Source organism: Mustela erminea, chromosome 5 (genome assembly GCF_009829155.1).
Source record: "Mustela erminea isolate mMusErm1 chromosome 5, mMusErm1.Pri, whole genome shotgun sequence".
NCBI classification, from domain to species: Eukaryota; Metazoa; Chordata; class Mammalia; order Carnivora; family Mustelidae; genus Mustela; species Mustela erminea.
The window spans coordinates 127,469,770-127,486,420 of record NC_045618.1 but is presented as its reverse complement, the minus strand read 5'-3'; the positions used below and the strand labels follow the sequence as shown (position 1 = coordinate 127,486,420).

General features: G+C 39.1%; 1 protein-coding gene across 1 annotated transcript in view; it reads right to left on the bottom strand.

Annotated features, from left to right (window-relative positions):
- Positions 1-2,210: 2,210 nt before the first annotated feature.
- The window catches only part of DIO2 (iodothyronine deiodinase 2), a 76,882-nt gene continuing 62,441 nt past the window's right edge, over positions 2,211-16,651 (bottom strand). Inside the window, 3 exon segments of the mRNA XM_032344801.1 lie at positions 2,211-2,987; positions 2,990-3,560; positions 11,659-11,932. Of these exon segments, the coding sequence (XP_032200692.1) occupies positions 2,965-2,987; positions 2,990-3,560; positions 11,659-11,880 (816 nt within the window). The 5' untranslated portion in view covers positions 11,881-11,932 and the 3' untranslated portion in view covers positions 2,211-2,964.

Sequence of the window (16,651 nt, the reverse complement as noted above, 5' to 3'; positions counted from 1 at the left end):
CAAGCTAATTCAGTTTAAAAGGCTAAACTGATAGCTCCATGTAAACACAGCCTAGGGGGAGGGGATGTTTAGGTCTCAATTGTCCAAAGGAACATACTTTACCAAGTATGTTTGAACAATTGGTCAAAGGAACATACTTTATAAAGACACGACAGGTAGGATGGGTATTGACACTCTAATAATTTCTCTGAGCATACCAGCTAAGCATTGATTCTCCTCTACTTCAAATAATGAGTTCTTGTTATGTTCATAAAAGATACATCACAGGAAATCATAAAAAAACATGTTGAGATAAATAGGTTACATAATTACAGGCTTATCATAACTCTGGTTAACACCAAGCCATTCTACAGACTGTAGGATTCCTGAGCTTTGTCGATTCACTGTCTTCATTGTTCCCTAACTGCCTTTCTTCCAGAAAGTCTTCTATGTTCTATTGAACATATCTTTTTCCCTGATATTCAGCCTATGCCTTTGTATATTTACTTCCACTGCTTCATTTTTCCATTGGAATATCCTCATGGAGAGGAATTGCACACACACGACCTTCTCTTTTCCTTAAACATCTATCGCAACTGGGTGCTTTTTCCATCATCCTTTTTCCCAGACAACTAGCACTGCCTTAGCCAAATCTCATCCCCCCACCAGCTTCTCTAACATCCTGTTCCATTATTGTACATGTAGAACAAAGGGGAAGTTTAAGGACAACGGGGTGAGTGTGCTGCAACCAAGTTTTCATTTTCCTTTTCTCGGGTACCACATAATCTTGACACCATTTGAAAGATAAAATTCAGTGCGGCCCAGTCTGGAGTATAAAGTTTAATGACTGAGAACTCTGAAATAATCTGTTCTCTGTGGGAATTTCCAGAAATTTGTTAGATGTTGCCACATTTTCAAAATTTCCATTCTTTGCGGATGTGTTTTATAGAATTTAAGACACTGAAAAGCTTAAATATTGCTGTAAAGAAAATAATCAGTTAAAATAGTACATTAATATCTAAACAATAAACTAGTGATATGACTGATACATTTTTCCAGTTCTGTTTTGTTTTTTTTTTTAATATACTTTTGGTTCTTACACACTCAATTCCCACATTTTTCTTATTTCAGGCAACTAGTTCCGGAAGATATTTTCAACTTGAGTGTTTTTCTTTTTTCTCCACAACTTTTATTTTATGATTCAATTATTAATGGAATGGTCATAAGAACCTTTGATTGTACGTATCAATACAACCATATACTGTGATTTAATAGCATCCTCAAATTAACAATAAAATATTTATAATACAAAATTAATTGGTCTATTCTTTGGGGGTTATGATATTTAGATATTATATTATAGGTAAAACTATAGTGTATTTTAAAGAGAAACATGGTGTGTGTGTGTATGTGTGTGTGTGCGTGTGTGTGTGTGTGTGTGTGTGTGTGTGTGTGTAGCATTATAATGAGCTCAGAGGCCTTAGATTACTAGACCTCAGCTAACTGGAACAAAGGAAGATCCCAGTCCAAATTTAAATGTAAATGGGAATTCCATTTTGCCACATTCCAAGCCACTGAGGGTTGTCTCTATCAAAGACTCCAAAATTATTAATGAGAATTGTCTCAAACTAACTTTTTCTTCCTCTATTTTGTAACTGAAGAAATCTTGTTTATTTGCACTTACTATTCATTATAGTTCACTCACTCTGGGAGGAGAACAGTGCTACAGCTGAATGGCCAGGGCACCTACCTCCCACAGCAGCTGAGAATATATTTATATATAGTATCAAGAGTATATTATGAAGAATGTACTCCCCAGCTCGGCATCCGTTAAGGAGACTGAGACCAAAAATGAATGGGGCCACATCAGAATTGTAAGAATGGAGAGGGACAGACCAGAACCACTGGACCTACTGGTTTTACATTAAATCAGTATCATGCGGTATATTTCCCCCGCTGAAAATATACATACCACAGACCTATTTCAGAAAGTAATTATTTCTAACAAAAAACCCTCATAATTAAAAATAATGAAGCGTGGGGTTTTTTTTTTCTCCTTTCCATCCCCCTTTCTCCCTCAATTGAGGAATATATGATAAATTCATTGATTTCATATGCATATTCTCCATGCTGATTTCAATTAAGTTGCTTCTTTTTCTGACCCATGTATGTTTTATGTTTCCATGTTTCTGTGACTAACAAATTAGTCCCATTCCCTATAGCTTCAAGGTGAAACTCTGTGAAGCCTCCTCATCTTTCTGCTTCCTGTCCCTAGCTTGTCAGTTGGATTTCCTTCTAGGGCTTTCCCCACTCACCTAGAAAGGAACCCTCAGATTTCAGATAATCATCCTAAACCTCCAGGTAGGGATCATCCTTGATATCTGCAAATACACCTGTGAGTTCTGGGATGTTTAGACTGGCATAGAGCACCACATGGCTAGAAACTAGAACAGCAGAAACTACTCGAACATTGTTAAACATAAAAGCCTTAACCACAAGAACTGGGCTCAAGGACTCTTTATACGTAAATATTTGGGAACTTTCCAGATGGGCTCTATCCGTGCTGAATAAAGCATAGGCAATACTCCTTATACTAATAAGGACAACAGTTCCCTAACATAGTAGTTATTCAGGTAAGTCTTTTCTTCAAGTCCCAAAGCATGCATCAGCTGTATTACTTCTTTCCCAAGGCAGAATGAACACATGTTGAAACAGCGTTTCTTCCTCTCCATCTTGGGATCTTTTCATTCAGGCTTTTCATTAGGAGGAGATGTGCTGGGGCTAGCTACTACTTAGCCAAATGCCATTCCAGTGGTAAAAGGAATATGGAGATGTTAGATGTCTATGTTCTTCTGACATGTAAATTCCTAACTTTCAGCAAGACAATGGGGCTTGGTGGAAATAGTGGATTCAGTTCTTAGTTTCCTTTCCTTTACATAATTTAAAAAACAAAAACAAAAACAAAACTCCTTTACAATCATACCTTTAACCAGCTAATCTAGATTTCATCTTTTGCTGAAATTCTTCTCCAGCCAACGCCGGACTTCTTGAAGGTTGTAGCAGAAAGGGCCCTTTCCTCCCAGATAAGCAATTTTCTGTCTCTGCACAATACACACACGTTCAAAGGCTACCCCGTAAGCTACATTGGCATTATTGTCCATGCGGTCAGCCACAACTCGGCACTGGGGCGGCAAGGAGAAATGCTCCAGAAGCTGGTGGGCTGCTGCACATCGGTCTTCCTGGTTCCGGTGCTTCTTCACTTCAAAAGACAAAGAAGATTCACCAGGCACTGCCCAACCATCTGAAGGATGAGCCTCATCAATGTAGACCAACAGGAAGTCAGCCACTGATGAGAACTCTTCCACCAGTTTGCTGAAGGCTGGCAGCTGGCTAGTAAAAGGAGGTCAAGTGGCTGAGCCAAAGTTGACCACCAGTGGGCGCTCAGGGCTGGCAAAGTCAAGAAGGTGGCACTCGGCTCCATCAACCATCTTCACCTGGGCACCATTTCTACTGTTGTCACTTCCTTCAGCATTGGCGACGTGTACCACACTGGAATTGGGGGCATCTTCACCCAATTTCACCTGGTGGTGAAAAAAAAGAAAAGAGGGAGAGAATACCCTATGAAATGCATTGTCACTCCATTTCACTCTATACAAAGACAACGGGCTTTAATCAAATGTGGCATTTCCTTCACAGGATGTAATAAATCTATATTGATTTAAGTAAAGAGACACCATGGCAGGTATTGTAGAAAAAAAAGCCTAAAAAGAGTAGAAGTTTTTCATTCTGTATAGTTACTGAGATTAGTTGTTTCATCCTCAAAAGCATCTCAGTTAACTCTCTTCATCATTACATTGACGCCGATATTCTTTCCTATCCTTACTTTGCTGTCAATGGTTAGCACACATCATATAACAAATGATTAATTGACTTCATTTTAAAAGTTAAAAACAAATGGTCTACTTTAAGAGAAATTAACAGATTTGTGAAATTTAGCTACCTCCTTCTGAATTCCCACTTTTGAATTCTAAAACACATAGGAAAGACCTTTATATTCTTGCATGAAGCTAATTCATTTAATTTCAACCAATGGACAACAATACCAATGAGGTGTATTTCGGGCCAGAGGTGGAAAACTCGGGCTCTGCTATTTACTGAAATGGGCTACTCCCACTTCACCTCTTTGGTGTCTCACGTTTTCCAGCTGTAAAATGGTGATAATGGTACCTGCCTTCCTTGGACAGTTATTGGGTTATAACATATAAAATAAGCTCTTGTACACTACAAATCATTGTGCACTTATAGGTTCCATCATCAAATGCCGAGTAAACATGTGAAACAGCATACCGCCTTTCTGGTAAATTCTACGTTTAAAAAAAAAAAGATTACCCTTAAAAGTAACTTGAGCTCTTCTCAACATGATGTCCTTCCTAGAGGTTTCTCAAGCTGCTGCTTACTTTCAGGTTCCTACAACTAGAACCTCACCATTTCCATAAAACAAACAAAATAACAAAAACATGCAATTATTCCACAATTCTCTTAGTTCCTCATTTTTCACATGTTTTTGGTTTGGTATGGTTTTCTTGTTTTTATCTAGGAAATCACAAACCATTTAGCCATCTATCATGTATTCCATTAACAAGCTCCTCTGAACTATAAAATATCCAGACAGGTATAGAAGAAGGTATGCAAGAAAATTACTCTCCGTGCCCCTTTGCAAGTAGTTTAGACAGTTGAACACAGACTGAAGGAAAGTTTGTGGGCCTTTGGATCTGTAAACTGATAATAAAAAGCTGGCAACATAAAAGAACCAATTACTTCAGTTTGAATTAACACAATCGGATCTTCCCCTAGAATGGTTTAATCAAAGCCAATAACATTAGGGACAACTTACGACAGCCCAATTGATTTTTATACACTATACTTAATATTACAAAACATTTCCAACTGGATCGACTTATTCCCTTCGTATAAATACAACCACACATAACACTGCTAGTAATTGAAGTCACTTAGAAGGAAATTGTTAAAGACTCAACAATCCAAACTGATGTAAAATACTCAAGGGCTTTTATTCAGAAGCTTCTATCTAATGTGAATGCATAACTCATTTTAACTGTAGAGAAAGAAATAAAGAAGTTTTTCCTTTCCGTTCTGAAAAATCCTAGCGATGCAGATTTAAAACAATACGATTCTTTTTTTCTAAAAAATTTTAGAACAACCTTCTTTCTTAGGAAAGGAAGCTGTTCATGTGATTTAAATAAGTACATTTGTTTTCAGTTACTATCAGGGAGAAAGTTGCTTTATTTATATTAATTTTCTTGGTTAATTTGCAAGTTACACTAGATGGAGAAATCTAACAAGCCACTTTCAGCTGGATTGTTTTATAGGGGGTAAAATAATACCTCACTCTTCTCTGAGGTATTAAAATATACTGACAATTTAAAGATACACATTTTAAAGGTATTATAAACCTTTTAATCTATGAGTACTTCTTGTACTTCTTTGTAGGTCTAAGCAGTGGGTAGCATTACCATTACCTTCTTGTTAGGTTTTTCCCACTTAAAATACAGGTAACAATTCTAGGAGGGCTGCTTTCAATGGTATTGTGCTGTGTTCCTCGATATACTGTGATATAAAGATCTAAGGCATCCAGACCAGTCTAAACCCATGAGCTGTTGTAGTGACTTCTTGTCGAGTGAGCAGCCCACACACAGGAGAAAAATCATCTCTAGAGTGTAGACTTGTAGGTTCTTGGGAGGTGAAAACAACCATCTGCTTGTTGGAGTCATTTTAAAGACCTCTGATGCCCCGAACTCTCACCTAAGCAGAACTGCTGATCTTTGCATTATTCTTGATCATTCAAACTAAACAATCTAATCTGATGCTTCAGTCACAGGTGACTCTCATTACCTGTAGTTAATTTTCTTGGAAAGTTAAAGCAGTTCCTCCTTCTTCTTGGTGACACATAGTTCAGCCACATAATTTTTTTCAAAATACAGACTAATCTACCTCAGAAAATTTCAAAAAACTATAATATATTCACTCTAAAATTAAAAATTAAAAAAGGTACCAAATGCATAATGCCTGGTGTGTGTGTGTGTGTGTGTGTGTGTGTGTGTGTGTGTGTGTGTTAGTGCTAGGGGCAGGGTTAACATTTTGTTAAGCTGAAAATTTTGTTGAATGATATCACTGAATGAATGGTAGCTGTTATAATCCTAAGAGTAGCTGTCAATAAAGAATTTTACACTTAATAATAATCTTGACCTGCAAAGAACATAACTGTGTTTGGGTGATGGATATGTTCACTGAGTCAGATAATTTGGAAATGTGAATCCTGGAGCCCTATTGTAGAGTTCTGCCATAATCAACACTAAATACTATCAATCTGTTCTTGATGATCTCTGCTGATGTGTGTATGAAGTGAAAGTAGCCAATCTTCTTTATTTTGCTAAGCAGCCGTGGGACCCTACTGAAGATTGGAAGGTCATAAGCAGACATCTTGTTCATGAGGATGACTAGGTTAGAGAAAATGTGATATTAATGATAATAACAAACCTATGGGGAGGGGGAGGAACTCCACACCCATTATTTGTGAGTCCCAAAGTGAGTACACCAATAGTCTGCTTTTGTAAATCTCATCTACTAATTGTAAAGTTTGTTCATTTTATTAAAACCTGCTGATGACAACTTAGGAATGATAAAGAAAAAATAAACTTTAGAAATTTAAAAAAATGAAAGTTCCTTTTAACCTAAAAAAAATAAATCTTTTAAAAGGACATTATTGTCCTTCCTCAACTGCCATATGAGACCAATGTCATTTCTCATCTTTCCATTTGATCTCTGTGGCAATTAAATTCTTATTATGACCAGAGTTTCAAATGAAGAGTTTCTTGGTTTGTTCAGTTATATGCCCTGCTGAGATGGAATGGGAGAATCACCACTGTCTCCAATGATGGAAGATTCTTTGCTTTCCCCAGGAGCAAAGCATTCCTTGACAAAGAGCCAGAATGATGAAGAAAATAAAGTTCATCCCATAATAACATTTAGGCTGCAGGAAAGGAGCTCAACAAAAACAAGTTATCCCCTGGTACTCCCAAACTTTGTTTTAATTTCCCACAGTGGCACAGAAAGTCTCCTGGCCACAAGTTACCTATCATCTTAATTTCTCCTTCTTAGAGGGTTTGTGTTTGGTTTTTGTCCTTAATGAGACATATTTGCCAAAGAGGCATTCAAAAGGCATTTTTTACTCTTGCGGAAGAGTAATTAGGTCGGTACCTCTTTCCCTGCCAGCATGAGCTGCTCTAAAGAGAACCCTGCCCAGTATTTAATGCCCAAACACAAGAAACATCATTTCCACTAATTGGTCTTGAAGTTCCGATGTTCCCAAAGGGTCCCTTTATTTTGCAAGGATCAGAAAGGACATACGTAAAATGTAATATCGTCATCACTGACTTTATCTCTCTCATCTGCGCTATTACAGTTGTCCTTTCTTATGTTTGTGTAATCAGCATCAACACAACACCAACAAGGGAGGTAAATAAAGGGTTGCATTTTTACAACAGGGGGCATCTCTAGGCAGAGCACAAATGTGATAGTCATATTTATAAACATGAACAAGAGTGTAAATATATGGCATATAAAATTTGACTCCCTTGATGATGGTATTCCTGTGTTCAGTGCATGGAGAAAAAGATAATACTGCTTTAGCATGTGGACTGTGAAATGCAGGGCAAGGGAAAAAAAGAACCATTCATGAAGCAGAAGCTGGAAATAGAGCATATACTACTAACCTTGTTCCCCCACCTTCACCCCCCGGCCTGAGAAAGGGTTCTGGAGAAAATATCACCTCGTCTCATGAAAGGAAGTAAGGCAAATGATAAAAATGGGGGAGGGGGTGGCAGAACAATATTTACACATCCTTCTTGCTACCCAAATCCCTGGAATGGCTTTATCAACCATCACGAAATTTCGAATTCTTTGACATAATGACCAGACTACATCAGCGTCCTTATAAACATGGCCAAACAATTATTAGGCAGTGATTTACACATTTACATTCAAATTGGCCAAATAAACCAGAGTTGAAGAATGAGGGAGCTACTTACTCTGAGTTCGATTCTCTTTTGGTCATTCTCTTTTTGATCTGTACCTTGAAAACAGAGCTCTGAGCTCTATCACTTCCTACTGTTTTATCCAAGTGAAGGACAAGCTCTAGCTGTGGCCTCCTTTCTCTTCTTTTGGGACTGTTTCTCTCCTAAAAGGGCTATTTTCCACTGTAGAAACTAGTGTCAAAAGGTCTGAGGGGAGTGAAGAGGAGGAGGATGTTAGAGACCCTTCAAAACCAAAATTATATGTTCAAATGAATATGTTTTCTGTGCTACTGCAATATTAACCACTCAGAAGCTAAACTGCTTGTCAGCATCTATACTGTGTGTTTACTTTTACACTTCATTTAGGTGGAAGCCAGGCTCCCAGGCACGGTAGTTTGCTTTTGGTTGCATTTCTGAGTCTTGGAGCACCAGCACAAGGATACAGTGTTAAGATGCAATGACACAGATTAGGAAAACTTAAAGAACACACTTCGGGTGTTCGCCTCTGTCACGAGTTTCCGCAAGTTTCTGTAGACTTTCTTTTTCATCAACACCATGCACAGAACTCCCTCTAACCGAGCGCAAGTTATCTTTAAAGGTTTCCCTACGGAGTTAATTTTAAAGCCCATTCAATATTTTCATGTAGAGGATTGTTTTATTTTGTTCTGTTGATTTCCCTGTGGCTTCCTGTAGGAGCCAAATACAAGGCTAGCACTTTGACTGCACTATCTCTAAATATCTTCCCAAATATCTGACCTTCAACAAAGGGAATTAGAAAGGACATGCCTGACATATCACAGGTGCGCCAACCCCTCAGCCAGGAAAACTCTGCTTCTGCAGGTGGCAACCTCCAAATAATGCAAGTCAGGATTGTGAAATAGTGTGGTGCCATCTCACACAGAGCCTCCTCCAGCATGGCCATAGACTGGCGGCACCCAAAGACAGTGTCGCAGAGGACAACAGCAGTCAAGGAGGTGATTCAACCTGTTTCAGAGATTCGGCATGACCCTTAAATGCCACCAGAGCCACCACCACCTTGTCATACTGGGGAGACAGAAGGAGACCTAAAAATCAAGGCAAGCTGTGTCCACAACGTTTCTATTCTATTCTCCCAATCCAGTCTTGTCTCTGGATATATGGGTTCTTGAGTTGCTTCTTCTCATGGTATCTAATATATAAATCAAAAAAAGCATACATAATAACAACAGTTGTGAACTTGGTCACTAATCAATAGAAATAATAAAGAAGAATATATAAACCATCTGCAGAAAGAAAGAAAGAAAGAAAGAAAGAAAAAAGAAAAATCACTTTTCCTTGTCAATTTCTTGGAATATGCATCACAAAAAATTGCAACACATGGAACACTATATATAAGCAAAAAAATATAATGAAGTTTATTGATGAGGCATTTGTTTGTTTTTCCCTTTTTATTCCAATAAGCTGCCTAAGAGAAGAAACACTCTCAATATTTGTGGTAACAGCACAGACCCCATATTTTATGTGAGATATTTATATAAGCATATATACATATAAGTAAAATTCTCCCAAGTGGTGACTTTCATTAAAAGGCAAAAAGTCTATTATCTTTCAAAGAAGTAAGAGTTTAATATTCTGAGTTCAAGCCACTGGCATGGCCATGTTATCTTCCTAACAACTATAAAATCCAGATATAGATGAGGGAACATGCTAATACTGTGCCTGGTATACATGTGCATTCTCCACCCTCTTTCAAAGTCTTTACTCCCAAATCAAAACCTAAGAATTCCACATTCAATGATACATTTGTGGGACTGAAATGATCATCTTGGTATCTCCCTCCCTTGACTCCCCTTTGCCCAACATACATAACAGAAAGGAGATTAATGTTTCCTATTATTATAAAGGAGATATACTACCAAGAGCTCTTACTATTCTCTGGCCTTTAGGACAACACATGAAGACCTTTGGCAGGTGACTTTTGATAACAAAGATATGCAATATAGTAAAATGCCCCAAATTCATTAATATTTCCCTCTTGAGCACTTGTTTGCTCAATTACTCCGGATTCCTTGTGACTAGATGTTACTTCTATTCCTTTCCTCATGCATGGATTTATTTTTCTAGAATTTATTGATGGAGGACTCATTCCTGTCCCCCTCTCTGATTTTGAGCTTTCACTATGTTTCTGAGGTGTCACTTGTCTATAATGTACCACTTCACTGGCTTCCATAGCCTCTCAAATTCCCTTCCCTGGCATCTCAGACAAGGTCTCCCAATACACTTAGGGAAAACCAAGATTGTCTACTTTGACGGCAACTTTTGCCAACTGAGTCCATTCTTCTTAATTAAGCCCAGAGATCTTTAGAAGTCACGTGGGTAGGGGCAGAGGGACAACCAACAAAGAACCAATTCCCCTTTGCCCCTTGAGATCTGAGTTGGGGATGTCCTACCGACATCTCCAAGCAACCAAAAGTCTGGGCTGTCAGTAAGTATTATTAGAAACAAAGCTCATCAACTCAGGTCTTGGGAAGCCGCCCTGAGACACGAGTTCTGCCCCTAAGTGAGGCCACTGCTCTAGAGCTCAAAACACGTGTTCTAACAGTTCTGAGACAGTAACGAACCATAGACTTATCTGCTCTTTCTAGGACAACTTGTTTTACTTTTGAGAAAGCAAATGTGCTCTCCCTTAAGTCTGGATTTCTGACAGCTAGTTCTCAGCGCCCTTTTTTTTTTTTTTTTTTTTTTTTTTGCAAATTGGTATCTAGTAACCCAGGACCTGGGACTCGGTCCCTGATAACCACTTCAAAAGGGTTCAAGTCCAATAATTTATGGGGATGAAAAGTGTAGCATAGGGAATATAGTCAATCTTGTAATAACTTCATACGGTGACAGATGGTAACCACACATATCATGGTGAATATTTCTTAATGCAGATAGTTGTCAAATCACCATGTTGTACACCTGTTCATTGTATGTTAACTATTCTTCAATTACAAAAATGCCCATGTAGAGGAGGATGCTGCCAAAGGGCTGCTTTCATTAACTCTTACCTCTACCAGAAATGAGGGGGCTATTATGCCAAATCCCACTAGCTGTGAGCATCTTGTTACATCTTTCCAACTCTGAGGGTTCTGAGTAGCATTTTCTTTTTTTCCCTTGCCTTTCAGTGCCCACCGCTGAACCGTCTTTCCTGATACACCTACGTCTCTCATCAAGCGAAGCATCAAAATCCCAGTTTGTGACAAAAGCAGGTAAAATGCAGCAGTCTCTCCTCCCCTGACATTCTCTGACATTTCCCCCAAATTGTTTAACCAGCACCAACACTTTCCACTTCAAAACTGCCCCAAGACATGAATGACCCTTGTTAGAAAGTTATGCCTTGTTATTAAGTCACGCCAAGTCATTACAGCTTCCTGCCTGTCACGCCCAAATCTGACCTGCGTGACAGGTGTGGAAGGCGCAGGAAGGAGCTCCCTCGAGCATAACCACCAGGCTCCCAGAGGCAGCGCCACGATCCCAGCCCAGGGCTCCCCACGGCCTGCTGCCCCTCACTGGCCAGCCCCTGCCCCTGCTGACCACGGGAAAAGCCCCTGTCGGGGCGGCTCACCTGCTTGTAGGCATCGAGGAGGAAGCTCTTCCAGATGCAGCGCATTCCCTCTGAGGTCAGCATGCGCCTCCACTCCCCGCGAGTGGACTTGGAGCGGCTCAGCAGCAGCACCACGTGCTTGAGGAGAATGACCGAGTCATAGAGTGCCAGGAAGAGGCAGTTGGAGAAAAAAACTGGCAGAATTTGCAGTGTGATCAGCAAGTCTACGCTGAGGATGCCCATCTTCTCTGCCTCCCAGTCAGTTCCCTTGTGCGCTCTGGTTCCCCTTCACCCTCTTATTTAAAAGGGGGGTGGTGATAGAGGGGGTGGGGGAGATAAAGGGGAAGGCCGGGGGGTGGGGGGAGAAGGAGAAAAACTAAATTAAAAGGAAGCCCAAGTTGTCTCCTCTTTCAAAGAAGCAGAAATGGCAAGACCAAGTCCAGTCTCTCCAGCCCAGCAGTTGGAGTGTGCCCATCAATTCATTCAATTCGGAGCTGCTGCTTTTTTTTTTTTTTTTTTTTTTTTAATGATTTAAGATGTTAAAAAAAAAAAAGAAGAAGAAGAAAAAGAAAAAACCACACACACAAACTGGCGCACCCGTCCCTAATCCAGTTACCCCTCTCAGAGTCGGTTAGAGACAGGCAGTTCTACTTTCATTTCCAAGCACCTATGAGACTGTGGCAGAGATTGCAAAATTTTCTTTAGCTTTTCATTGTCTCTATGTTCAGAAACGTAGCCTGTTTCTTTCTTGAATTGCCAGAGTTTTTAAAAATGTGCTTTAAGGGTAGTTTTTTTTTCCCCTTCTTTACTCCGTTTTACACACACTTTCTGTTCTCCTTCTCCCAGGCTGTCTGTCTCTCCCTTCCCCAGGAGCGACGGACTCCTCTTTTCCTCACTCCCTCTGGCTTTTCCTTCGTGCTATCTGTCTGTGGTGCAAAGTGCCTCTCTCTCTGCAGCCCAGTGAGTCTCCCTGAAGCCTTTTATACATTCCCTGGCTAATTGCTGCAATAGAGAAATGAAAGCCTAATCTTGGTAAAGATCTTGACGTCATTGAGAAAGAGGGCTTTACTTTGGCCAGAACTGCAGTGAATAGAAAAGCAAAACTCGACAACTTTTTTTTTTTTTGAAGGTGGGGGGGGGGAGTAGAGGGACAGTGGAATTTTGCTTTGTGATTTAAAGAGAGGGAGAGAGAGAAAAAAAAATAATACCTTTGACAGTTTTCAGGAAATGCTTCCAGATTTTGGGAAAAGTAATTTAATATAATGTGTAAATTGATAGAGAAACACTCTCTCCTCTGATGATGATTATTGTTATCACTCATTTATGAGGGATTTTTGGAAAGAAAGAATTCTGGAAGGCAGGTAGAAAAGAGGAAGAGTACTCAGGGATGGTCTCTGTTCTATTTTTTGGAAGATGTGGATGCTTACATCTGGTCTTTATACCTTTATAATGTGACAGTTTCTCGTCAGATTTGTGATCCAGGTTCTTTAAATATTTTTGAGTCATAATCTTATTTAAGAATATTCAAAGTGAGTTGTGAGGTGGAAAACTTTTGAACTCTTTGAGTACCATCACAGCATTTCTCTAAAGCTTTTTGTAGAGAATTAATACAAGTTTTCTTTTTGGTGTTACTGAAATTTCCAATGTGAAAAAGAAAGAAAAAAAAAATCTTCCAGACAACCATGAAAGTAGCTAGTTGACCAGACCTTCTTTTAGTTCCATTTTGCCTATATGCAGATTAAATTAAAACCTTCTATCAAATGGCATTAAGATGCGATAAGACTGAGAAATAAATTTCTTTATTAAGTGAGCTCTTTAAATTCTGTACTTTCCCTACTTCTGTTAGCATAACCCTTAAGAGACCTGAAGCTTTGGGGAATCTTCCTTTTTCCTTGAAAAAAAAATTAATTAAATTTGTAGGTGGTTAGGAGCAGACTTTGAATTGGTTCAAGAGCCACACTGAACATTGCTCAATGGCTTGCTTCTGTCGTAAGTCTCCATGACCAATGTCTATTTAAGCAAACAATGCATTGGCAGAATGCCATGACCCCCACCTCAGTCTAGTTTTCCTTCCTCACTTACCTAACTGATCACCTCTAGTAATTACGTTTTCTTGAAAGAAGGAGTAGTAAGTATAGACACTGGGGTGAGGATATAGAATTGAAATTGACAATTAATTAGCTGACTTTTCTATGTACACAGTGCTCTCATTAAGCACGAGCTAAGCAAGAGATGTGAACCTGTCGTCAGTACATTTCTGCATTTGTCCCTGTGGCTATAACCTGCAAGATTACAGAAATAATTTAAAAGCCCAGAGCAGGGGTCATTAAATGGTAGGCCAATGGACCAAATTCTGGATATATATGTATTTTATTCGGTTGGCCCAGTTCTGTTTGCCTTAAGAAAAAAATATAGTGAGAATGCTTTTAGTTTTCATGAGGCCAGGGATTCTTATCTGCTTTCTCTGCTCCTGTTTTCCACCAGTTAGAACCAAGCCTGGCACAGAGTAAATTCAAGGAGGATGTACTGAATGGACCAATGGGTAGGGTATGCATTCCTCCACACTAGGGGGCACCATTCACATACAATATGATATGGCTAGGGTGCCCCAGAACTGTACACCTGGCTGGCCTTGGATGTGGCCCTTCCCATTGACACAATCCTGCCCCTTCCCTACTGTCCTAAAAAACTGATTCCTTCATCTTTCTCATTGGTTTAGCCCATTATGAATCTTGGATTTATATTCCAAGGACTAAATTTTGAGAGATTTCAGAGCTTAGAGAAATGAATATAAACCACATAGAAAAATATTTTTCCTGTGACTAGTGTACAGTGTTGCCTAAAGAATATTATTCAGATACATGATAACATTTACTCCATTCATTCTTTGAATCTTCTCAGTGTCCCTATTGAAGAAAAAAAGACAAAGAGAGGGAAGTGGCCACACGGCATTTTAACTAGTGTAGAAGGGAGAGGTAAAGTGCCCGATGAAGTCCCACTCCACAATGACAGAAGGTCTGGAGTCAGGAAATGATGTTTCTACTCACTGTTCAAGCCCTAAAATCTCGCCCCTTTTCAAACATTCATTTTGACCTGTTTGAACGAAAGCGGTGCTCATTTAAGGCAGAGATGTTAGCAGCTATAAACCAATGCTTCCTCACTTGTCATTTGCTTTCAAGGAGAAAGATATGATTAGAAATGGCAAGCTAAGGAGGGGAATTGGTAGAAAATCAGAAAAATGTTTTCTTTTTAAATGCAAACTTCAAGGCACATCCAAACTACAAATGATTATAAATCAGAAAGGCTTTTTTTTTTTTTTTTGTCTTTTAGTTTCTTCTTTCTTTCTCTCTTTCTTTCTTTGGCAGTCAGATGTGTTTGAGGGTTTTTTAAACCAGAAGGACAAATAGACACATAGCCAACCTCTTTGTATCATTTCTCAGATTTCTTCCATCATTTTTTTAAACGAATAAATAAATGAATTACAAAAGTGAGAGTCATTCCTTTACCTATTAGACAATCTGTCCATTCTAGAATTACATTTCTCCGAAGTATTTCTTTACACACAGTTTGCTTGTTCAAATTATTTACACTATTCAACATTTTGGTTTTCAAGTAAACCATGAAGTAAAAAAATAAATAAATAAATAACACATACGGTGACAGAGAATGATTTATCCCATAATACACATGAGAGAATGCGGATTATGAAGGCTATAGAGTCAGAGCTCATGCTAGGATATCTTCCCTAAAGTTGAACCTCACTTTTTTCTTACATAACTGTTTTGCGGGTCCTGGCCATAGTCTGAAAATCGAAACCCTTGCCAAAAGTGGTTGTGCTGAATTATTTTACCTTCTAAATTGCAAATGATATCTGGGATTTCACATCTGTTTAATACTGCCCCAATTCAAGCTCCTGGTTTAGATTTCATATGGTGATTTCAAAGGCTTGGCTATCTTCTTGGCCATATAAGCGTTCTTAGCAATCAACATTGTAATCAGCTAATTGCAAACCAATGTGTGGCGTGTTGGTTGAATTTCTCTGTACAACGTTGTACACAGGTTTCAAATTTTAAACAAAGGCAGCTTAGGGCAAAATGTTTGGGGTTTTTTAGCAAGTGCAGAACTGCTGTAAAATTGTTTAATTGTGGTCTTTTTCTATAGTAAGAGAGCATCATGTCCACCATTGCTTCCTTCTGGCTGGAGAAATAAGAATATGAATGGTAAGTGTTCCTTTGCTTCACTTTTTGGCTCAAACTGAGACTGAGAACATGAAGGTAGATAACTCGAGAGCAGACTTGAAAATTTCAGGGGTGGAAGCTATCACTGCTATCTTGTTATTGTTTTATGCAGGAGCCAAAGAGAACCCAAAGAATTCTGTGGAGTTAATAATTCATGCTGTGGATCTTTCAAAAATCTTATTTCACAGAATTTTATTCCTTGTAATTCAAACAATTTGTTAAATATAGTTTTAAAATGGAGTTTAATTCTTCCTTTATTAAAAACATGTCAAATAAATAGATCATAAATAAAAAAACGTCTGCTCAGGACTGGGAATATGATTGCCATACACCGCCCCCTCCCCCCCTGCAAATAGCGCAGTCCCTATCAGAGAAGGGAATCAAAAACTGCATGACCTTCTGTCTCTACTAACTCCTGGTTGTGCCCAAGGAGGAGTTATAATGAAGGGTTTGTACTACCACTACTGAATCATTCAGAATTCCCTGTGGGCCCATCCATTTTACAAACGCAGCCGTGTTCCCTGCCTTGTGATGAAAGAAGCTCCATGGATAAAATAGACAACCCCAGAGTAAACTCTGACACACCTTGAGCAAAGCAGCTTAGGGCTGGGGCAGAGAAGGCAGACTCTGTGGGAGGTATGAGCTTTCTATCCCAACAGCTGGTCTCAGGTCCCTTTGCAAGCCCTGGCAGAAAACAGAGGCTGTGGTGTTAATGCATTTTTCCCTCAGGAACTGCTGCTACTCTTTTGTTTCCGGGCCACCTACTGGCAAGACTG